Here is a 24,768-nt window from a genome sequence, read left to right as displayed (position 1 = left end):
TCCAATATCCTATTCTATTCTATTCTATTCTATTCTATTCTATTCTATTCTATTCTATTCTATTCTATTCTATTCCATTCCATTCTATTCTATTCTATTCTATTCTATTCTATTCCAGTGTAATCCAGTCTATTTTAAAATTATTGATATTTGCAACCGTTTGTGGCAACTGAAGTCCTAATTTAGGTATTAAATAAGATCATCACTGACCACACTGGGGACATTTCAAGGAAGTTCAGACACATGACATAATCCAAAAAGGATTTATGAAAAAAGAGCAGCTTGTTTTCTGGAAGGGACAGTTTGGCTGTGGAACTCTTACACAGGAGGATATTTGCCATTAATTCTGTTTCCTCTGACTGCCATTAGCCCATCTTAATTATCTACTGAAAATAATGGAGTCTGAGCAAGACTAAGACTGCTAAGTCAATTTACAGTGATAAAGGTATTTAGGCATGAAGTTTAAAGTGATGAGAGGTTGCACTTCTTTCCTAGAGATGCATGGCTTGTGTAATCCAGCATCACTCTACTGCTGAGCACCAGGTCTACACATGAAACACCTTTTTCTTGGATTAATTTCTCCTGTCTTTGAGTGCCTCTAATGAGGGAAGCCATAGATGTCATTCCCAGTAGCTAGAAAAAAAATCACATTTGGAATAATGATGTAAAAATGGACAGGGTGAGATTTTTAATGGGCATTTTGTTTGTTTGTTATTTCAGTTAACAAATACCACATGTATCCTCTAGTTTTAGTTCCTCTTGATGGTATTGTGCATAATCACTGTATTGTTTGTGTGTAACCACGCTGTCCTACTGAAGAAAACAATTTTTTTTATAAATTAGGAAGCTACCTAAAAAAAATGATGCATTCTGACTTGTTATAGCAAACCAGTAATTTTCTGCTATTCTAATCAGTATGCAGGTGATGGAAAGGGGGGAAAAGAGAGGAAATGATGAGTGCTGCTAAGTGCTGATATTTACAGTAGATCTATCATGACTAACATTGCTGCAAACTGGAGTTGTTTGTGGAACTTCACAATAACAGACAGCATTTGTAACAGAGTCCACATGGCACAGTGGAGACTCTTACCTTGGGCTTGGAATATTTGTGGCTTGCCTGCAGCAAGTGCAGTCTTGCTTTTTATTTTTTTTTTAACATTAGCATCGTACCTTGATCCTATTCTGTAAATAATTTGCATTTTTAAAAATGTATTCTCCAAAAAATGGCAAAAGAGCAGTTATGTAGGGGTTCCTTTTCAAAATGTGAGTAGCTAGAACACTTAGATTTATATTCAAGCTGGCTAAAACAGCTTTGCACTGCAGCATGCAAAATTCGGACTCGTGGGAGATGAATGTTACATGGATGAGTCAGCTTGAAAGGATTCATAGGATTCTTGTTTCAGGAAACTTAATAGATGGGCGGGAGCTGAGGCAATTACTTCTTCTTTAGCCTTGCTCCTGAAAGTGCTGGCACATGCCTGTTTTTTAAGTTGTCTTTTAAGTTACATCCTGCCAAAATAGAAACAAAGACAATGAACGGAAAATCTTTGAAGTTCCACATTCCAGCTGTTTATTTTTAACTCGCTCCCCTGTGCTGCTTTGAACGCATCTTTTCCACCCTGAAGTGAACTCTGAGAGTCTCAAGGGCGTGTGACCCGCCACCCTCGGATGGAGGAGCTCTGGGTGGAAAATTACCACGTTTCCTTTTCCTCTGGGTGGCTTTCTTCTGTCCTCCTCAAATTCTCACAAGCTGCTTTTAAATGCTTGTCTTTTGGAACTCAAAATGTCTGCGGCTCAAACTTTATAATTGTCTGTTTCAGCCCCATTTTTTCTTACCTGTTATTCGCTGCTCCTGTGTGCTGAAAATAAGGTTACCAGTAATTAATACACAGAATTAGTAATTAATACACAATTAATCTGTGAACTTTCCACGTGGAATAAAAATGCTGAAGAGCCAGGACAGTTAGGAAGCCTTGGGCTTTACAGTGGTGTCCATGAGAGGCATAACCATGCCCTTCTCCTGGTGCAGTGCTTGGGGAATCCCCAGCTGGACAGCTCTATGCTAGAGGCACTCCTTCCAGCAGGTTCAGGAAGAAGCAGATGCATCAATTTAAAATATAACTCATCAATTTAAAAGATAACACACCCAGAAATAGTTCAGGGGATGCAGCACTCTTTGTGGATGACCTCTCCCAGCTGGAGTGCAGAACACAGATCCTGTGGGACCCACAGAGCCACTGTGGGGTGACGAAGCTGCCACACATCCTGTGGGACACTCTGTCATTGCCCTGCTTCCTGCTGGAACTCCAAATATCTCAGATGGAGACCAGGAGCCAGTCCTGGAACTGGAACAGGACAGGAGACCTGGCCCTGCTTGCTTGCTGCAGCAGCAGTACAGCTTACCTCTTTCATGTTAGAATAATTTCGTTTGGTCATACTTAAAATACTGCGGGGCCTGCGTTTTATTCTGTGTATGGAACAAGGAGGTGAAAAGTGACTGGGGGTGGGGGAGAAGGGTAGGATAGCTCCCCAGAGGATCGTATAGATCATTATTCCTGCTTCCTACTTTTTCCTGAAAGCTTAGATGCACAGGGAGGGTGGGGGAGTCTGGCTGCTGTTAGCAGCCCTTTAGCGATGATGGATTTCTCATGTGCTTGTTTGCACTGAAAAGTTCAAAAAGTGAATAGTTCTGTCTCTAAAACTGTCACTTGCTTTGTTTTGTTTTGCTTTTGAAAGGGAATATGGAAATGAATTCCATGTTCCTCACTAACTTTCAGTACCTCTTAGGGACAGATTAAAATGCAGGATTCCTTAAGTCCTCCAGCACACCGTGTCCAAATGCGTCAACTCAAACTGTTGCACAGATCTCTCATGTGTCAGTGGAAAGAGAACAGAAACATTTGGGAGGCAGCTATACATGTGCTGTGGTTGCAGAGCTGGCTGTGCATTTGTTCCCCTCGGTGCTTTCTAAATTCATCCTCAGATTTCAGGCTCCTGGGAATATAATCACTCAGGCTCAGAGTTACATCAGCGTGGATGGCAACCGTATGTGACCTCTGGGATCCAGAGGCTTTGGCACTTGATGTTTTCCCCTCACAAGTGTGACTGGGCTGGGAGGGCTGCCTGTCCTTTCAACAACTACTGCATGTTTAGAATGGGAGAAAAGGAATTAGAAATGGAAATTTTGAATTATCTACAATTTTCTGGTACCTTCATTTCTTGATATCTTCGTTTCTTGTTGTTTATCCAGTACACTTATCATGTTTGGGCATCTGCAAACCCCCTTTCCACACACACTCCCACTCAGATACTAAATGCTAAATGCCAGAGATTTTGTCTGGCTGCTGCTACTTTTATCTCCTGACAAAACAGATGAATGGGAGTTGTGACTTCAAGTGTTAATGGTTGATAGACTGGGTATGGCTCTTAATCTGGAAGTATTTATGGGATGTGCACCAAAAGTCATCGATTTCTTAACATCCTTTGTAGCCTCACACCCTAAACACAGAGCAGGCAGTGCTCTCCTAATAAACAGCTTAGTAACTGGGCAGGACTCCTAAATTTTTCCATAAAAATTCAGACTTGCCACAGCTTGCCTTCTGAGGGTGGAAGAGGTTAACTGCAGCTATTAAAAATTAATTGCTAAATTGGCAATGCACTTCTAAACAAGTAAATTGTCAATAATTGTTTATGCAAAACAAACATTTTAGGCATGTAAAGATTTAACTCATTATTCAATGTTGTAACTGGAAGCAAAATATTCATATGCTCAGTTTGTTAGGGCCTTGAAATTGCAAATTCTTAACTGTATGCTGAACTTCTAAGATGAGGGAATAGCTCCCTTTGGTAACTCTTGAGTGCAGTGGGACACCCATATTTCAAGCTACAGATGCACCTATGTCTTTGCAAGACTGCATTTTCTTTTTTTTTAACATCATACATCACATGCAGCAATTATTCACAGCAAAATGACTTTTTCTGCCCTAAACTATACATGAACTATGAGGAACTCGAATGTTCTTCTATGCTTTGTCATTTGCATGTTTTGTTTTAAATAGGAATGAATTTTCCCCTTAATAATAGTGAGTTAGGTCAGATTACCCACAAAAGAGACCATACTTTATTTTCCTGTGTTTAAAAATACCAACTTCTAGGGCCATAGCTTTATGTTGATTGTATTAAATGGGTTGTCTAAAAATACATGTTCCCTGAAAGTAATTATTGATTTAATGTAGATTGGGTTTTACTCAGGGGAATTATCCTCAGCATGTGGTGTAATTTCCCAGTAGTGTTATTCCCTTTAAAAAGAGTGGAAGATAATGGGACTAGGTGTGACCTTAAGAGGTCATCCAGTCCATCCTTCTGCCCTAAAGCAGGATCAACTGTGCTTAAGGCATTCCCAACAGATGTTTGTCTAACCCCAGCATGTCTCACAGACAGAAAAGCAAGACTGCAAATAATGAAAAGGAAGATGTAGGATATGTTTCCTGAATAGTTCTCCTTGTTAGCTCCATCAGAGGAAGAAACATAAATAGAAATATCCAGACAGGTCAGTCTGGGCCTACCCTGCTGAATGAAAACTCAGACCTTTCAGTTCTGTTGTGTTCTGAATAAAACATTGAGCGAGCTGCAGCAGCAAGATGATGAATCTGTGCTACTCCACTCTAACAGTGATAGTTTAACTCACTGTCATTTTAATTCTGCACTCTCATTTTAATTCTGTTCACCACACATTAATTACAAATTGCCCCAATTCCTTCATCTGCTCCTGAGTAAAATGAACAACTTTCCAGCATTATTGAATACCAGCAAAATTGTTTTGATTGATTCATAATGCTGAACTTGGTTCACAGGATTGCCATCTCCCTTGAACCTGCTAAATCACAAGTTCATTACTATGGCTCTCGACAAAGTTGACACCAGTATGGCAGTAGATAGTTCATGGGTTTGGATATTGTCACCAAGAATATTTAACCACTTCAGACATGTGTGGAACTGTTTCATATTTAATAGCTGCAAACAGAAGTCTAATGTAACAAGGCGTGTGTAAAAGTCTTAAGAGAAAATTCAGTCAGATGAAATCTGAAAAATGCAAACATATGATGATGAATGCTCTATATAGTGAACATCACCAACAGTTCCATCCCAGATTTGTTACTGTGCATTTACCAGCTCCATTGACAGATGGGATTAATGATAAGTAAACAATCAGAGATTAAAGATAAATGATAAGCAGCAATTATAACTGTGGATGGTGTTTTCTACTTTTTCCAGTGCTCAGTTTCACAGAGGGTAGAGGGGCTTTCCCCTCTCAACCTCCCCCCAGTTTTGTCCTCCTGATCACCATATCTCTGACAGGAGCTCGCTTCCCGGGTGAAGAACCCTGGGCACAAAACTGCTAATGAGCAATTTAGTCAGTAAGAAGATAGACCTGCAACACAGCAAAAAGCCTGAATAACAATTGACTCCCACTTCTCCACCCCCTCCCCAGTTCCATGTTGTGGCTTCTGCCCCTCCTCTTCTAATTAAGCTTCCCTGAGTGCAAAATTATTGTCAATAATAAAGTGTATTCCTTGCTTGAGGAAAACCTCCTGGCGTCTCCCTGCTGTTTGCTCATGCCCTGTCATGCCCCAGGTTGTCAGTGATCCAGCAGACACCAAATATCCTATTGCCATCCCTGCTATTCCCAGTGTCAGTAAATTTCATATGGATAAGTGTTTTCAGTGTGCTAGGGAGAGAAAAATTCCTCTGAGCAAAACCATTTTCTGAACGTTTAAATAAAATGTATTGGTGCTATGAATTAAATATTCAAACCCATGCCAAGCATTGCTGAAACTTGTTTATATATGAATTGTAAGTTATATTTTACCTTAGATTTGAGGCTTAGCTTTAATATAGGCAAATTTCAATGGCTCTTTAAAGCCCGGTTTGTTTTCCACTGCAGTGACTCAGAAGAAGGTTTTTAGGACCTAAGACAGGCTCATATTCAGCTATAGGTGCAGCTGTCCCTAAAGAAATTATTTGTTGGGCAGTTCTCAGAATAAGGAGGGGTCTTGGCCCCACCTGGAAGTGCATTTTGTGCATGGTAGCACAGCCCAAGATGCTGTGTTTGCATAAACACAAACCTAATCTGCAGGACCCCAGAGCTGGTCACTGACTCACTTCTCCATCAGGTATTTTGTGTGTAAAACTTGGGCAGAAAAGCAGAGAGAGGCTTCTCAGATTTCTGGATATTACTTAAAATCCAATCTATGCTTGGCCATACAGGAGGTGTTTTAAGCATCTTTTCTAGCTCCAGTCTAAAGAGGACTTGGAATTTCTGAAATGTAACCTGTCACTGCTAAGCTGTGGCAAAGCTCTGAGCCATCTCTCCATGTGCAGCTCTGCACTGACCACCCAGCACCTGGCAGTGTGTTTTCTGTGTTCTGCTTTGCTTGGGATTCGTTATTTCATGTCAAATAAGCACTGCCCCTTGCTTCTCTGTACAATCCTACACAGATGTTTCTCTCCATATTCCCATGCCCAGACATGGAAGGTGAGTGAGAGAACAAGGTTAACCTATTTCATCACCTACAAACCTCAGTGTGGAAAAAACTGAGGTCCACACAGTGAAAAATACTTAAAATAACTTTTCATTCTTGCAGTTAGTCATCTCTGATTCCACTTTTTCCATCTTATCTTTAATGGGTGGAGAAAGAGATCACAGCAAGGGTTATAGCTTGGATGCACTGAAATCAAACCCTGCAATGAAATGAGCTCATCATTTGGGTGTAGATGGTGGCACAGCAGCATCCCACACTCGGCAGGGTGAGCCCTCTGACCTTTTGGTGAGAATCAACCGTGCTGATTAGTTGGAGAAAACATTCAGCAGATGGGCCCTTCTTAATCTTCTGCTGCACACTCGAGTACAGCCAGATAACAGCACTTACTGTGTAGCTTTGCCGAAGCAGTATCTCAGAAGCAGAAACAAAAAGCCTTTCTTTGAGGTGCTGTGGGTTTTCCCAGTGTTATTTTTTCTCCCTGTTTTTCCCCCGTTGCTCCTTTAGTCTGTGGATGTGTGTCCCCTCTCCCCACACTGATCTCAGATTTTGGAATGGTTAAAACGCATGCCATGAGCACGGTGGCTCTCAGGTAAGACTGGCTGCATACTTCAGAGTAATAAGCATTTAAATCACCGTTCATCTGATAGCTTAACTGCTGAGAGCAGATGATCAGCTTCTCAGTGCATGCACTGCATGGCTTTGAAACATCAGTGGCACAAAACGGTTTTTATTCTTTGCTTCTTATTCTTTGCTTCTTTATTGACATGAAACAAATAAACGTTTCCATTGTTGGCAGCATCGGTAATGAAGGCATCAGTAGCCACAGTGCTGAAGAGCAATCCAGCCCAAATTCCAGCCTGGGGTCTCCAGAGGGGACAGGACAGAACACTGCCTTGCAAGAGCAAGGAGGACAGACAGACTCTGATTTCTTAAGGTGCTCTGCTGAAGCAAGGGAGAGAATCCTGCCTGTCACAGACTGTGCCAAAGAACCTGTCACAGGCAGCAGTGACAAATCACACACCTCAGACTGCGACAGAGCACAGCCATCACCAGGTCCAGGAGATGACAAAGAGGAGGGATCAGCACATGCTGAATCTGTGGACAATACTGCTGCCTCCTGTACCAAAACCAGAGAGAATGAGCCCGGAATGCCACGCCTGGAGCCCAGCCCTGCACTCACAGCAGTGCAAGGAGCCACAGCAGTGAGTTTGGGTGAATTAGGATCACTCCAGCAGGATGTGCAGCTGGGTGGCATGAAGGAGCCACATGGCAGAACGTTTCCCCGGGGTGAAGCAGCAGGAGATTGTTGTACTGCTCAGGAGGCCGAGCAGGAGCGAGGAGTTTTGGAAGTAGGTCAGCTGCAGGCAGTAATGCAGCAAGGTAGACAGAACACAGATGGTGGAGAGGGTCTGCTAATGAAAAAGGAAACCTTAATCCCAAATTATCCAGCAACAGGAGGCTCAGACAGTGAAAAATTTGGAGCGATTGTGAATGCTCAGGGCTTCACTGAGATCTGTAATCTACAGATGGGGGCTGAAACAACAGCTAAAGGGAATGAGGCAAATCCAGCTCTATCTGGAAGCAAAAGGGAGCAATCAGAGCCCTGTTCTTTAATGTCAGAGTTGCCTTCTAGCCCTCCAAATCTCTTCCTGGTACCAAAGCCTGAAGAGCCTTCGAGGGAATATGTGCCTGGAAATGGCTCTCAAGATCCAGCGAGGAGTGAAGCAGTGAAAACAGCCTCTGAAAAAAACAAGCCCCTTTTTCAAAGAGAGCTTCAAAAGCAGGATGAGCTTGTTAGTGCCGAGCATTTCAGTGTGCCTTTATCATTTGAGAGAGAGGAAGAAGAAAAATCAGCTGTCACAACTGAAAGCCCAAAAGAAGCCAATAGCAATGAAATTATAAAAGCTGATGATGTGTCTAGAGAAAGCAACACGCTCTCTGAAACAGAAAGCATTATCAGTCCCACCAAGGAAAATTCAGTGGTAGATAAAAGATTATTACTGGAAGAATATGCATCAAGTACTTCTTTGAGCAGATCCACAGAGCTGCATCAAAAAGAAACGGGGGCGGATGTAACAGGAAGAAATAATGGAATCAAAACAGAGGATGCACAAGTGTCAGAAACCAGTGGATTACCTGAGGGCTTGAGTGAGGCAGGAAGACAGCTATTGAGCTCTGTTAGTAGCCACCACCAGGACTTGGAACACTTGGATCCTGAAAAATCCAGTCTCTGTGAAAACACTTCAACAGGTGACCTGGGGGAAGAAGGTGGGGGAAAGCCTTTGAATTTGGACAGTAACTTTAAATCACTCGAAGGCAATTCCCAGCCTCGTGGTTGTGAACCTGAACAACAAATGTGCAAAGAGAAAACAGCTGTCCCAGATGGCCTGGAGAACAAGCTCGTGGCTTCACTGCAGCTGGCAAGGGAGGAATGCCCAGGGAGTTTTGATTGCTTTAACACTGAGGCAGAAGGCAAAACTTGGGACCAGTCAGGCTGTAACAGGACTGAAAAGGTTTGTTTGGATGGTGCACACAGTTCACTGCTCCTCCACCCTGGGAACAATCATATTAAGCAAAGTAAGCAGGATGAGTCGTGGGAAAAGGCTTTTGCTAGAGAAGCTGTGCTGGAATCTGAACCCAAAGCTGAGAGTCAAGAAAAGCTTGAGAGCTCCAGCAAGTCAGGAGAAAGTGCAAAAATGCCCGAATTAAAACTCGATCTCCAGGCTTTAAATGACTTGGCAAGGACCATGGAACAAACCAAGGAGGCCTCACAAGCTCTGGAAACCAAAGAACAGAACAGTCACATCACCAAGGCACCTCACAGACATCCGGAGCAGGAACCTGCAGCAGCACACAGCAGTGTTGGGCATGGAAATCAAAATGAGGGTGTTCAACAAGAGAAGCACCAAACTGCAGTGAAAAGTTATGTGGAGGATGAAGATTTGGCTCAGAAAAGTAAATGTAAATCGGATGTGCAGGCTCAGCTGAAGCAAGTGGCTGCAGAAAGTCAGAGAAATGCACAGATGGCTCGTTCAGAACCCCCTTCAGGACTTACTGATCACCAAGTTCACATGGAGGAAAGGGGTGACAGCCATGCCACTGCAAACAACTGCCCCTCTGAGAGGGAGACGTGCAGCTCTTCAGAGGTCCTGGAGCGCCGTGTCCCAGGGGGGCAGGAAAATGAAGGCGCTCCAACAGCTCCTCCCCAGGCAGAGCAAGCAGAGCAGTCGCTGTCTGCTGCTGGTGACAGTGGCTGGAGTTCAAATACAGAGCCTGAACAGCAGGAGCACCAGAGCAGCCTGACAGCTGTCAGCAGAGCAGATGATCAGCAGCACAAAGCAAGGGCACCACAACCCGAGTGGCTGGACCGAGACAATCACAGCAACACGCCACAAACACCTCCGGACATTTCAAACAACCCTGACAAACACTCTCCTGTGCCAGGTCCAGCACTGCCCCAGAGTGGCTCTGACAGGCCAAAAGAACAGGGCAAGGATGACAGCAGAGCTGAGGACGTGAGCAAACACAGGCACGACACTTCTGGTGTGACCGCGCTTAATTTGCGAGATTGCAAGGAGCAAAACAAAACCCATCTCAAGGCAGAAGAGAAGTGCTGCAGTAAGCAAAACTCAAGCAAGCCCGAGCAGGGTGATAATTCTTTGATCTCAGCAAGGCAGCATGAAGCAGCATGTCAGAGAGACACGTTTTGTAAAGAACTTGAAAAGAATGAGCAACCAGGCAGTGTGTGCAGGAGAGAGGATAATGCTGGTGGAAGCTGTGCTGCTGCTGTAAACACTCTTCCAGGGACACAGGATTCAGCAAGTGCCACTAACATATCACAGGCTTTGCCAAGAGATACAGAAATAGCACATACTTCTGATCATTCTGAGAAAAATGATCCCCAAATATCTCGTCCAGAAATGCAAAGGAAAATGCCATTAATGGCAAAAAACTCCAAAAATATACTGACTGCTGATGGGGGAGTCATCCAGAAAAATGGAAACATGGAGATGAGTTGTGAGGACAGTATTTCTATCCCAGAAACAAGCAATAGAAAGCCCGATACAAGTCCAGGGGCACAGGGATTTCCTTCACCATTACAGGCACACAGGGAAGTAATTCCCACTGATGACTCACATAAATCCAGCTGCATTCAAAATGCAACAGAGCAGCCTGGTTATTGTCAAGCAGATTTTACAATTTCTGCACTCAGCCATCCCAGCCAGCAACCTGGAAACAACAAGGATACTGGGGGGGGATCACTAAACAATGAGCTGGAAGTTGTAGCATCCCAAAACACCTTAGAAGGTAACTCTAACTTGCAGGGTCTCCCAGGTCCTCAGGTGTCAGCACTCTTAGGTCCCTCACCCAGGGTAAGCACAGGTAAAGCAGCAAATTCAGAAAACAGCTCCGCAGGGAATATGTGTGTGAGTGAAAAAGACTGCCCAGACCAAAGTTTTCAGGGTGATGGAGACAGAATATTTGCCCTGTCAGAGACTTCGAATGTAGGGCAAAGAATTGGAAACTTATCACACTTCAATTCTGAGAAGCTGAAGAAAGAGATCTCTGCAATTAAATCCAAAAAAACAAAAAGTGAGCTAAACTTCAAAGAACAGCAAAGTGACAGTTCAGCAGAGTCCCTGTTAGCACTCCCTACTACAGAAGGGAAGCTGCTGAGCCTTTCATCATCACGAGAAGGCTGTAATGAGGAAATTGCAACCAATATCTGCGTAGATGACAAGTATGGTAAGATCTTAGAGAAACCTGGGAATTCAGAAAAAATGGAAGAGCTTTCAAAAGAGAATAATAACATAACCAGGGCAGACATCAGTGTTTCTGAGCAGTCTGCAGAGAACTTTGGAAAGGAGCATGAAGCTCTGACTTGCAGCTCTCTGGACATTGGCTCCAGCATCCCAGACTTCAGGGAGCACATCAGCCAGATTTTTAAAAAAACTGTCCACAGCACACTGAGTGCTGAATTACCCCAACTTTTGACTGAAAACCATGCAGGCTTCAAGCAGAATCCAGTGGCCAAGGACACAGCAGAACTCTGTGGTGCTGAGAACTTTTCAGAACCAAACAGGGCGGGCAAAGGAGCTCCCGAGGGCACCTCAGAAGCAGAGGGGCAAGAGTTGTCTTTAGCTACTGAGACTTCCTGCAAAGCTGCCGAGGGCAGATCTCTGCAACAAGAAAACACAGGGGCAGAGCTGCCACCAGCAAGTCTCCAGGACCCTGAGGAAAGCAGGCAGCCCTCTGGCTGTTTAGAAGTGGTCCCTGGCTTGGATGGCGCTCCATCTGCCGAACGAGCTCCGGAAAATCTGCAAAAGCCAGGCAAACCCACTGAGAGCAGTGAGATGGAAAGAGAGGAGGGCGTGTGTGCTGGTGGCGTTGATCCTGAATCACTAATAAGCTTAGAGATAAAGAAGCAAGGACCAGCTTCATTTGATGGGGCAGCAGCTGAGAACTTCCCTGCGTGCTCCGACAGCCAGCAGCAGCCCACCGGCGCTGTTATCTCTGCAGGCGATGTACAGGGGAGGGACGTAGAAGATGCTGCTACCACAGAGGGAAATAACTTAATTACAGAGTGCAATGCAGAACCAGTTCCCTCTGAAGAGGATGTAAGTCTTCCTGCTGCACAGTGCCAGGATCCTAAGCCAAATGAGCAGGAGAAAAGTGAGTACGGTGATGCAGACATTGCCAAGAGCATCTCTGACATGGCAGCTTCGACGCTTGTCCCGGGAGGATCTTACAACCATGAAGAATTTCCAGACAATTTCAGTGTGTCACCTGAGGGAAAACAGGAGGCAAATATTCACAGCAATTCTGTGCATGACATTAGGTCTCAGAGTGACATGCAGCTGATACAGGACGAAGCAGTAAATAGGAAATGCTTGGAAACACCGGGAAATTCTCAAGATGCACAGCAAGAAAAGAAAGTGACCATGCATGGGTTAATAGATTACTTAAAAACTGAAGTAAGCCAGGATGATTGCTTGCAAAGTGACTGTAAACTAGAGTCTGGCAGTATGACTGAGGGAGATGTGAAAGAGAATGGTGACACAGTGTTAAGCACAGCAAGGACAGGTCATGAAAAAAGTGGAGACATCCCTGAAACTGGTACTGCAAGGATGTTAGTCACTGCTGAGGGAGACCTAGCTATAAACACGAGCTCTGAGGAGCAGGAGGCAGACCTGTACAAAAATCACTCTCCAGCCCTCCCTGTGATGGAGCAGGGCGAGCATTCTGCACGTGCAGGTCTTGTTGCTGCTGAAAATGAGCCAAGCAAGATGAATTCAGAACACAAAAGCTCCCTCCAGGATGCCAAAGGAAAGCTATCACCGCTTGCATTAACTGAGCCTAAGAACCTTGACCTCAGTGAACTTCGAGATATGGCTGTGGCAGGATTACCCACTGAAAGGTATTTACTTTGAATTACTTCGTGAAATGCTTGGCAGGAGCCCAGGGCTGGAGAGGGCTGCAATTTTCCAGGCAGGTGCCCGTTGTCTGGGCAGTTTGGGAGGGCATGTCACTTACTCTGTTCTTAACTTTATCTTAAATATATGTTGCTTCTAAATGTGGATTACATGGAAAAATATGTATATATATATCTGTAAGGACAGAGAGGTCCTGAGAGCTGAGGAGCAGAGCTCTGAGCTGTTCCATCTGCTGGGCCAGATTCCTGTCCATACCTGTGTGTTTGCTTCCCAGTGTTCTCACCTCGTAGCCTGAAGTTAGGCATACAAATAGCACTTCCTAGCCTTAAGTTAGGAGACTTTTGCCTCAGTTTTGGTGACCCAGTTAAATGAGACCTGTAGCATTCAAATGGTGTAGTGCAGTGTTTAAAAACAAGCCTAAGGAGTAACCCAATTACTCACAGTTAGTTGTTTGGGCCTCCCTCTTATCCTCCTGTACAATATAATTGCACTGACAGTGCCTTTGATCACCGTGTTATTCAGTGTTTCTAATGACACGGAGTTGTTTCAGATGTGAATTCTTCTGAGCTGGGACTTTTGGAGCCTCAGAGTTTTTTTGTTTTATTTATTTTTATTTTCCAAACCTAGCAGTAACTGCTTTAATAAAGTTAAGATTTTTTTTTTTCTTTTTTAATGAGCTTCTACTTTGCTGTTTGAATTCCTAGTTTGATATGAAGTTAATTCATGATAATTATGATCTTAGAACAGGCGATTTCCCTTTATCTAGTCACGTCACTGCTTCCTCTGTAACCTCAGAACTTCCTTGCATGCTGTCCCTCTCTTTTCTGTATCAGAGGAGGCAGCAATGGCTGAGACAACAGCAGGGCACAGGGAAAAGCTAAACTGTATCAGACAATGCCAATGAATGGTCTGCAGGGGTGGGATCTTTCTAAGTAATCCCAAAAACATAGATGGCACTAACTGACCAATGAGGAAAAATGTTCCAGTGCCACATTCCTTCAAGGCTGAGGTGATAAAACCATATTGTAAGTGAAAATTCCTGAAGAGGTTCAGTTGTGGTGAGAATGTGGGGGAGTTCTGCCTGCTGGGATGGAGGCTGAATGCCATCTAATTGTGTGAGCAGAATGCATATTAGAAAAATATTAGAAGTGTTGGAAACCAGGACAGCTATATGACTTTCTCTTGAAGGATCTGTCTATAAAATGACAAGAAAATTAGACCCTGTTATTTCTTTTGAGGTCCTTCCTTTTTTGTTTGCTTCCCTTCATACAATGGGAAGCTTCACAGTGGGTAGCTTTGAAATTCCCAAACAAATTGCTGGCAGGGGCTGGCTCAGGAGCCATAAGGGACTCAGGGCAGTGCATAAGTCTGTGCATGTGTTTCATATCAGGGTGGGTACCATACTTTAAATAAATACCTGTGGCAGGCAGGGCAGGGCTCTTGAAACAGCTGCTGACAATTCACTGAGTGGTTGCTTAATGCTTGCATATGCTTCAAGAATTCATTATCACCTGTTTTTCCAGCGTGAGGGTTTGCATCAACAGGCAGCTGCTCATTTTGGACTGTGGCTGTCCAAAAGGCTGGAACACTGGGGACTCTCAGACGTCCAGAGGAGCCTCTGCTCTGGTCAGGCTCATTTTTAGAGCAATATGTATTTGTATCACAAAGAAAGAAGCAGAGAGCATTAGCTGAGCTGGCTGGTCTGTCTTCCTCAGGTCCTATACACTGACCAGTCCAGTTTTCCTCTGAGATTAAAACTGGGTTTGTTTGTATCATTGATTTTCAAGGTGTATTCTATATGCTGTGTATGTCAGCCACAAAGCCTTGAGTGCTTTGCAGTGGTTTATTGCCCTGTCATCCTTACAGAGGATAAGCTACTACAGCCATGCAAAATGAGGTGCATGTTTCTAAGAGCTGGCTCTGAGGATAAGGACCTGATATAAAGAACTCCAGGGAGAAAGATTCCTCCCCAGCTCTCAAAATAAATATTAATAAGAAGTAAATTATGTTTAGGAGAAGGAGATGGTTCTGAGAACCATTTAGAACCTTCTTACTGAGAAGGAGAAGGCTCTGAATTATTTCAGCTTTGTTTTCTTCCCCTCCCACCACTTCTGTATAACTCCCTCTCTGACAAGATCCCTCATATTGAAACCCCACTGAATTGTGCATGAGGGGGTAAAGTTGTGTGATCTGACTCTTAAATTATTGTTGGGATTTCTTCCTGGAGAGGAAAGAGAGGAATGTCTTCCCTGAGTGGCTGTGCCCTGGGAGGAGGCTGGTCTTGAGATGAACAGTGAATCCAAGCACTGCCTGCAGGGATTCCTGCCCCCACCACCTTCAGGGGGGCAGCTCTGGTCAGCTGATGAGGAGAGCCCTTATGTCTGCAGGCAGCAGTACAGCACCAATCACTTCCCTGCAAATCTTCAGCAAAAAGGACAGTCATTTTTGGAAAGGAGATTGTGGCTGAAGCCACACTTCCTTGTGGAACTACAGCTGTGCTAGTAGCAGAAGCAGGGAAGAGTTGGATTTTGGCAAACCTGTCTGTCAGCACAGAAAAAGACTAAAAAAAAAAAAAAACCAACAAACCAACTATTTCTGCTTTTAACTCTCTTTACCAGGTCAATAACAGAAAACTTGTATTCCTAATGGCCACATTTGGGCATCAAAATGTCACTATTCCCACTTACTGGGCTTCCATTTGCTTCACTTTTCTGTCTGAGGTTTACTTGGAAAGGAAGATCAGGACTTAAGTTGGTTTTTTTGTTTGTTTGTTTTTTTCTCCTTTTTTAATTGATACACACATATGTGTAATGTAACCTACACATCTTTCTTTTATGGAGGGAGAATGGAGGGAGTCCCTAAGTCCCTGAAATGCTCCTGTTTGCACCACGGACTGTGACAGATGTTGGGCAGAGCATGGAAAAAAGTTGGAAATTATGGCAAAATTGTAGGGATGTTTAGAGGTGGGATGGATTTTTTGATAAGCTGTTGTACTTCAAGTGGCTGGCATTGTCTCTTGGAAAAAGTACTGAGGGAGATTTTTGAGGGGAGGCTGTGAAGCCGTTCCCAGATGTGCAGGTGCAGAGAGCACATTGCATGGGGTGGCTGATGAGTTGGTTTGGCAGAACTCTGGGTTTGTCCACAAGCCTCAGGGTGTTCCAGGTTCCCAGAGATGCTCAGGGGCTCAGCTGGGCTGGGAGTGCAGTCAGGGAAGAGCACAGGGAGCTGTGAACACACTGCAAGCAGTGACACCCGTGCTCTGAGAGAATGCAGAGTTCTGCTGCACTGACTCCCATCACTTATCAATCAAAACAATATTTTTATATGGGAAGTCCATGGCAGCAGTTGGAGTCAGCAAAACTACTTGAAAAACATTCCTTATGTCCTCTGCATAGGTCAGACAAGATCTCTAAAGTTGGTCCAGACATACTTTTGGATTTGCTTCATTTTTTGTTCTTGCCATTAAAAATTGGCAGGTTCAGTAACTCCAAAAAGAATGTTCACTCCTTAGTAAATATGACTTGGTCTTTTTTTTTGTCTGATGACAAATACAGCATTAAATATTTTAACAGTCTTGCTGGATGAGGTGGGGAATGTAGAACTGCTTTTCACATCAGGCAAGTGGGTTTTGAGCACTAAGGCTTTGCTTTGTTAGCATCTGAAAACAAGAGTTTGGAGTTAAAAGGAAACTTGTCAAAACACTGCTTGTGCAGCTCTTTATTTCCCTATTTTTTAACTTCAAAATCGATTCAGCTGTGTAGCATCTCAGGCTCACAAAGCAAAGGGAAAAGTAGCTGGAGGTGATTTACACATAAATGAAATGCACAAAATTAATCAGGTAATTTATCTCTCCTGCCCTTCTTCCTTTGTATCTGAATTCTTTCTCTTTATTTTCCTCCCTTCTTACTGTCATTGTCACCCTTAGAAGGTGCAGCTGTCAGTACAGTTGTGCCTGTGGAGATGCCTGCAGTCCTGAACTGAATTAACAGGATGGGCAGTTCTGTGGGAAGTTCATCTGTGCGAAGACTGCGATATTGAAGTTTGGTATTTTTCTATTCACAGAAGAGTAAAAATTAAGATAACTTTGCTCTTACCCAACAGACATCTCCCATTCTTTCTAGGAAGTGAAAGGGAATTTTGCCAGCTACTCTCATGAATTCCATTGACCAAGCTGACCTCTGGTTTAGGCAGCATTGAAGTATTTATGAAATTTGTAAAGTATTTATAAAATGCTGATTGGACAGTATGTCCTGTTGTATTCAAAACACATTCCAGTGAAAAACCAGGTATGTGAGACCATGCCACACATTCATAAGGAAGGTATTGACATGGATGGGTGATACATGAGCTGCTGTTTCCACACATCCTTGTGTTCCTCAAGACATTACATTTATTTAATCAAATACAGAAATTTGCTGAGCAAATCCAGCATGGACGCTGACATACTTTGTCCAATGTCTGGACAGGAATGTTAGCATAATTTTTTGTTTTTTCCTCAGAAAATAAAAATTACTTTCAGATTACTTTTTTTCCTCCTAATTAGATTTCCCCAGATGTATTTTTCAACCTTGCTTCTTCCAAGTAATCTGCCTGTTTTCTCAAAATCATTTCTGCATTTTACAGAACCCCTGTTCTCTCTGTTCCAACACAATATCTTCTGGCTCCTTGGAAAATTGGATATACCATGGAGCTTTTTCCATGGTCCCTCTGTCTAATAGAATATGCAAAATAGGATTAGCTCCAGCTTTAAACCCCATGGAGGGCATCTCTGAAAAGAGAAGTACAGCCACAGGGATGAAGAGCTAGAATTCCATAGTTCTTGCATTACCCTTTTCTATTTTTCCTCCTGTCTTTTATGTTGATTCTTTGGAGCCTATCTTATACTGGTCCAGGTGTGTGGAAATCCACAGATGCATTGCTAAAAACAAGAGGGGATTTTTTAGTTATTGCAATTCCTTAACATCTGGGTACCCTGGAAAAAAAAAAAAATGTTGTATGGATCTGTTTGGGCCTGCTCATGTACACCCACCTCACAGGTTAATTCTTATATTCTCTTTGGCCTAGAAGTTGTTCTCCCTCTCAAATCGCAGTAATAAGTGCAGAATTGTTAATTGCTGCAATCAAAGGTGTGATTGCTCTGGATTCTAAGGCCCTTGTGAAATGCAGATTGCCACCATCCTGTGCTGAGGGCAAGGACCAGCCCCAGAATGTGATGGGAACCTCCTTCTCCTTGCTGAAATGTGCTGGCACCTCCTCTTTGTTCAGCCAGGCTCAACCCTTCCCCTTCCCCAGTTCGGTATCCACCATCCTCAGTGAAATAACCAGCTGTCCAAAAGTGCCCCAGGACTGCACAGGGTTGTTTCCAATTTAATTTCACTAATTGACTTGCTTTCCCTCTTGGTACATTCCTTTCCAGGCAGCTGTGGGAGAGGCTGCAGCCTGCCCTTCAAGGGGGTAAGTGCTGGCCCAAAATCTGCTCCACTGGGGTGATCCCAGCCAGGGACTTGGCCCTGAGCCTCTGGCAGCTCAGCCAGGGAGAATTCTGCCCTGTCCTGCCATCCTTTTCCACCCAGACCATCCTACAAGCACCACACCCACAGCTGTCCTGCTCTGCTTAAATAAGAGGGCAAATTGTCTAATTGTTTCAACAGATTAAAAAAAAAATCAAATTAGGAAGACGGGCTGCATGTAGGCAAGTAGGATTTAAGTGATTCATTGGCCTGGTGTTTCCCAGCCTCCAGCTTGTCAGTCTTGCCTTATCTTTGTCCATGGTGATCTGAAAAACATGGAGCATGTGCTCCATGAAACTCATCAAACTGCTTTTTTTAAATTCTTCTCCAGACTGTTTTTCCTAGCTGCTTTGGCTATTGAAGCACAAACAGTGTAATCAATAAAGCCTTTTTTTAAGGCACTCAAGAGCTTATGTAAAATCTTTGGAATTTGTAACCATGATAACATTGTTATGCTCTCCTAGCTGATAGAAATATCAAAGCCAGCTAAGAATAACTCTGCAGCAGACAGAGAAGATTGGATTTGTTTCCTGGAATGGAAGCAAAAGCATGAATACATCGCTCAGTTACTAACAACTAAGGAAAAATAATAAATAGACACTTAAAAATTCCATTTTCCCTTCCTAACGATGTCATTAAACACTCAAAAGATAGAGTTAGTTTAGCTGAATAGTTAAAAGTCTCCAAAATTTTCCACATCTTCTCTTTTTATTTTTTTTTAATGTTGTGACGGTACATGAAACTTATATTACGTCTACCATTCTCCAAATCTAGTTCTTCTGGCAGAAACTCCAAATAAACTTGGTTTGCTAGAGAAGTTATCATTGGTATTTGTGAGGCTTTGAGTCTAGCCTAGGGTTTTCTAAAAACCAGTCTTACTTAACTGGAAATTTGCAAAATGACAGTTTCCTATCACTTTCATCCTCCAAGATGTAATGGGTTATCACTAAACTTTCCTTTAGATTAAGGTGTAAGGCTGGGAATTTAAAGAGACAGCCATCCTAAAGCCTCTGCAGGACAAATTGCTGGGAAATGCACAGCCTAATTTTCAGCCACCACCAAAATGATGGTTGTGGGCAATTTGTATGTGGAAAGAAGTGGAAATATAAAGTTCAGGTGTTTGTTACAGATGTGGCTTGGTATCTCAGCCAGGCTCTCTGCAGTTAATTGGATCTGTGGTTTTGCAGAGTGAATGACTGTGAACTTCTGGTTAGGAAATGCAAACAAGAAACTCCTGTTTTATTCTAAAACTGAAGTATATTTATATGATTTTGTTGCAGAAGGGTCTTAAAATGGGCACCAAGTTTTCACAAAGAATGATTTAAAATCACACATACTTTTTTTTTTTTTTGCATGGCCATGTAGTGATAGGCCAAGGGAGAATGGCTTTAAAAACAAAGAGGGCAGGGCTAGATTGGATACAGGGAAGAAATTCTTCCCTGAAAGGGTGGTGAGACCCTGGAACAGGTTTTCCAGAGAAGCTGTGGCTGCTCCATCCCTGGAAGTGTCCAAGGCCAGGCTGATCAGGGTTGGAGCAACCTGGGATAGCAGAAGGTGTCCCTGCCATGGCAGGGGAGTGGCTCCTATAAATGTCCCTTCCAGCCCAGCCCAATGTGTGATTCCACAATTTACATTTTTTACGTGCCATCCTGATGCTTTCTGGACTTTCCTTGCAGTGCTTCCCTGGGAGCCAGGGAAGGGTTTGGACTCTGGCACTGCCATCCTGTGGGATGTCTCCTGCTCCCAGTCCCTCTCATCAGCTGCTCTGGTCCAGCTCTGGCCTCCAGAGAAACCTTTGCAAGGCTTTCCTTGGCAGCTCTTTGCCCTGCCCCAGCCACCCCTGCCCTCTCATTGCCTGCTGGGCGCTTATCTCTTTATTTTCCTGTTGTTTTTCAGCTGTTTCCCTCTGTACTCCCCAAGCCCTCTGTTCAGGTAGCTCAGGCACACCTGAGCACGCTGTTCCTGGAGTTTCAGCCTATCAGGTCCCCACATTTAAATAGCAGAGGGCACTGGGAGACAACTGGAAATGTTTCTGTGACAAAGGTGGCTTGAAATTGCTTCACGGTAGGTCAAAGGGTTGTGGCACAGCAAAAGGCTAAGGAATGAACAGGTAGAGGCATGTTGTTTGAGTAAAATGAGCATTTATTCCAAAAATGCTGGCTTCGGTTCTGTTAGCAGGAACATGGCTTGTCTGTGGCCATGGCTTTGTGCCAGACTGCTGCTCACAAAGAAAATTAAATTTTATTTTAATGAATCGTCCTCTTTGCAGGGTTTCCCCCCCACCCAGGGCAGTTATACCTGCAGAAGCTATTTGTGAAATGCCTTCCAGATGGCAAAAGAGGTTAATTTCCCCCAAAATGAGAGGGGGACTGGACCCTTGTACCTGTATCAAAAATCACAGTAAATTTTTCCATGGCTGGTTTCCTATTGCTTGGGAGGCAGGATATGATAGAGATGCTGTCCCCAGAAAGTTTAAACTCCGAGGCTCATCTTAATTCTTGCTGTCAGAGTGGGTGCTGCTGGCTCCAATTCCTGCAGCCAAGTGAGCTCTCCCCACACCATGCACAGTGAAAAGCCATGCCCTGCAGCCCAGATGGTGCTGGCACTACATGTCTTTCAGCATTTTAACCCATTGCAGTGTCTGATTTGGTGTCTGGGGATCATTTGGTATAGTTTTCTATTTCCTGTTCAGGTATCTGAATTGTTAAAAGCAGCGATGAGCACGTGGAGGGGAAATCCCTGTCTTCTGCTTTCAGGCCAGATGGGAAAGTTCTCCTCTAACACAAAATTTACCTGAACAAAAATCTGTTGCCTCTTTTTGCTTATAAAAGATCAAACAAGGGCTAGAAGTGGAAACAGTTGACTTCTTTAACAAAAGAGTTTAAAAAATTGAACATTTTCCCCCCTGCAGCCCAGTTCTGAATTGGTGCTTTGAGAAGTCCATGAGGTATCATTACTGTGCCTTAATACTAAAAGGAGATGCTCAGTCCTGCTAGGGGCTGGACTGAGCTCTGAAGAGGAAGTGTTAGTTTTGTCACCCAAGATGTGGCTGGCACCACAGTTGAGGAGTTTGGAGGCATGGAGTCAGCTGGGAAACTAACTCAGCTAAACTGAGTCTCTGTAACCCCAGCATTTTATCCAAAATATCTCTATTGCTTACCAAATGCCCAATCTACCAACTCTCTTGCTGTGGGAGAGATATGAAGCTTATGGTTATTGTATGGCGTGTTATAAACATGATAATGATCTCTCTGGGAGAGACTCAATTAATTCCTTGGGTGCTGGCAGCTCGTATATGCAATTTGGGGTATCCCCATGCAGACTTAATTACCTTAAAGCCCTTCTTTTGTGTTGTAATAAACCCATAGGAAACCCAAGAGACTAGTAAGGGCTGGCAACTAATTAAAATTGCTCCATTTTCTTCGAGGTGAAGAAACCTGTGAGGAAACAGGTAAAAACCTATGGAAAGAAAGAAACTCGTAAGAAAGCAGGTAAAGGAAGTTATAAGAAGGCAGGTAAAGAAATCCATGAGAAAGAAGGTTAACCTATAAAGATGGTAGGTAAAGAAACCTATGAGAAAACCTGGGTGACTTTAGGAGCTGGAATTTAACCCAACAATTAAGCCAGGATTAAAAATGGTTTGGTTTAGATTTTTGAAAACTGTTACTTGTTTAGCAATAAACACATAATGCTTCAGTGAAAGCTGTTAAAAAGTTTTATGTCTGCATCCTGAAAGCATTTTAAAAAGTTCTACTTAAAGTTGGGCAAAACAACTGAAACTTCAAAAAAAAAAAAAAGTTGCCAAACACCATCAATTAAACCAGGCTTTTCTTAAGTGATTTTTAAAGCCTTGGGAGCTATGTGTGTGCGCTTTAAGCGTTACACACACCGTAATTTAATCTCTCCACATCCCCTCCCCTCCAGCGGATGGAAACTCCGAAATCCCGCCGTAAAACCGGGGAGAGAGGGGGGGAAAAAAAAAATTAAATAAAAAGGAAGCCGGCCAGGTGTGAGGCGGTCAGCGGGGCCGCTGCGTGTTTTCGCCCCTTTGCTGCGGGGGCCGGGCGGGCCCGCCGGGGGAGGACCCGGGCGCGGCAGCGCGGCCGCTCCGGCCTTTCCTCGGGGAGCCTCATGGGAGGAGCCTGCGAGCGGCAGCAGCTCCGGGCTCCTATTCCTCGGCCTTTTGTGGGCTCCCGGAGCAGCGGAGGCAGCGGGCTTTGGCGGTGCCCGGCCGCGATGCTGGGAGCGCAGGGCGGCGGTGGCCGGGCGAGGGGCTGCGCCGGGGGGTTGAGCTCACGGCGAGGATGACTGCGGGCAGGAGCGCTGCTGGTTATTTCCTGGCGTTGGTGAGTAGACACTTGTGAGTGGGAAAGTTATTTCCACGCCCCCCCCCCCTTTTTTCCTTTTTAATTTTTTTTCTTTTTTTAATTTTTTGATTTTTGGAAGCTGTTTCTCCCGCTCCCACAGCGCTGCCTCCAGCTCTGGGTCGGGATTAAGTCTTCTTTCCTCCCCTCCAAAAAGAAAAAACAGGATGGTTTTGTGGCTCCTGCCCTGGTTTCTGGCTGGGTTTGGGGTTTCTGCTCGAGTGAGGAGGAGACTCTGTGTGTGTTGTTTGTACTGAGGAACTTCTGCTTCAGGTTTGCTGGCTGGGAACTTTGGGAATTTGGGAACTTTGCAGTCGTGCTCCAGTGACATCAGGACGTGACCGAGAGCCCTTTTGAGCCCTTCCGAGCCCCTAAAAGCTGCTCGTGGTGTCGTGATGGGCTTTTTTTTAATGGTTGACAGTTATTACAGCAAATATGCTTATTCATCCTGTGCAGGCGTGATTTATACTTCTGACACTTTTATGTGGCTTTCTGCTGTCCCTCTTTTAGTTTGCGAAGGGAGTAGTGCTGTAACACATGTTTCAGTGCCTTTAAGTATTTGAATCTAATATAATCGTGTTTGTTTAATGTAGTAACTCACCCTAAGTTTTAATGCAATCACAGTAATGTAGAACACTCCGGCAAAAAAAAAAAAAAATCTATTTTATTGTTACAGCTAATCAATCTGAGTGCGCATGTTACAGAAATTAAGGGGTTTCTAAGCAAGGAGGGCTGGGTGAGAGAGGAAGTGCAGGACCTCAGGTAACGTGTGACTAAACCCCATCCCCTGCCAAGATAACTCCTCTATCTTGTCAGGGTTTCCACAACAAGTGCCAGAAAAATGCATTTTTGAGAATGCCAGTGCACGGTCCCTGACAGCTCCAGCAGAACACCGGGAGTTACCTGCGGGCACTGCCAGCTGCTGCACACCTGGGCTGCCTTCCACAGCTGGGGATTGCCTTCAGGAAGCCTTGGAAAAACGATTTCACGTCTCCAGAGCCAGCTCCCGTGCTTGTTTGCCTTTGTGGTGTTGTTGGGATGGAATTGTGCTGGAAGGGAAGGGACTCTCCTGTTGCTGGAAGCGCAGCCGTGTGTCCGGAGCCTGTGGCCAGCCAGGCTGGTGGCAGGTCCCTCCCTTGGGGACAGGTGTGACTCAGGTGCTGCCCCACCCTCCCTGCGTGCTCCAGGCGCTGTCACCCAGCACCCAGACCTGTTCTGCTGATTCCTCGAGTCCTGCTCAGAGGAGCACCGTGGAAATCTGGAATCATTCCCCCAGGAGCCGGTTCTGGTCTCTTGGTGGCAGTACCTTTTTTCCAGAAGTGTAGTTCTGCTGCCATGCACTGGGCATCGAACTCGTGTTCCCCCTGTCTGACAGGGGTTTTATTTGCTTTTAATTAACACATGCCAGTTCATTTCTTGGATACCTTCATTACTGTGTTTGCACAGCTCCAGCTCAGCAGGACTCAGCCTGGCCCAGGCTGAGCCTAAATACAAAGTGCTGGTGCGAGGCACGGCGTAGTTTCTTCTTCAGAGTATGGAATTTGAGAGATTTTTCCAAAATCACATATTTAAATGCATAAGTAGGTCTTTTGTTGGCTTTACAAAAGGCAGTGTATTGCCCAAAACTTGAACTTTTGACTGTGAGTGCGTTTTTAGCTGGTAAAAGTAAAACCTTGGCTAAATCTAAGCACAGTGACCAGCAAAAGTGACTCCCAGTCATTGCTGTGTCTGAGCTTTTAATGGACTTGTCCTGTGAGGATGGATGTTCCCTTAGTTCCTTGGGAAATAAAGCCACACTTCCCATTTTAATCTTAGAATCTCATATTTTTCCTGAAATGCTGTTGATATTTAAGTGGGTTTTTAATTAGTTCATAAGTAGTTGTGCAGGAGGGAAAGAAAAGAGGGGTTTGTTTGTTTT

The 24,768-nt window shown here is 44.2% G+C and overlaps 1 protein-coding gene across 3 annotated transcripts in view; it reads left to right on the top strand.

Annotated features, from left to right (window-relative positions):
* The window catches only part of TACC2 (transforming acidic coiled-coil containing protein 2), a 117,680-nt gene that overhangs the window by 14,905 nt on the left and 78,007 nt on the right, over window positions 1–24,768 (top strand). For 2 of the 3 annotated variants that reach the window (XM_053949293.1, XM_053949292.1), the window contains exon 1: window positions 12,932–12,960. In XM_053949293.1, the coding sequence (XP_053805268.1) occupies window positions 12,932–12,960 (29 nt within the window). Of the gene's footprint in view, window positions 1–7,338; window positions 12,961–24,768 lie in introns of those variants that run through there. The other variant, XM_053949291.1, reaches the window with a different exon arrangement.

This window comes from Vidua chalybeata, chromosome 8 (assembly GCF_026979565.1).
Source record: "Vidua chalybeata isolate OUT-0048 chromosome 8, bVidCha1 merged haplotype, whole genome shotgun sequence".
NCBI classification, from domain to species: Eukaryota; Metazoa; Chordata; class Aves; order Passeriformes; family Viduidae; genus Vidua; species Vidua chalybeata.
This window is presented reverse-complemented; position numbering and strand designations above follow the sequence as displayed.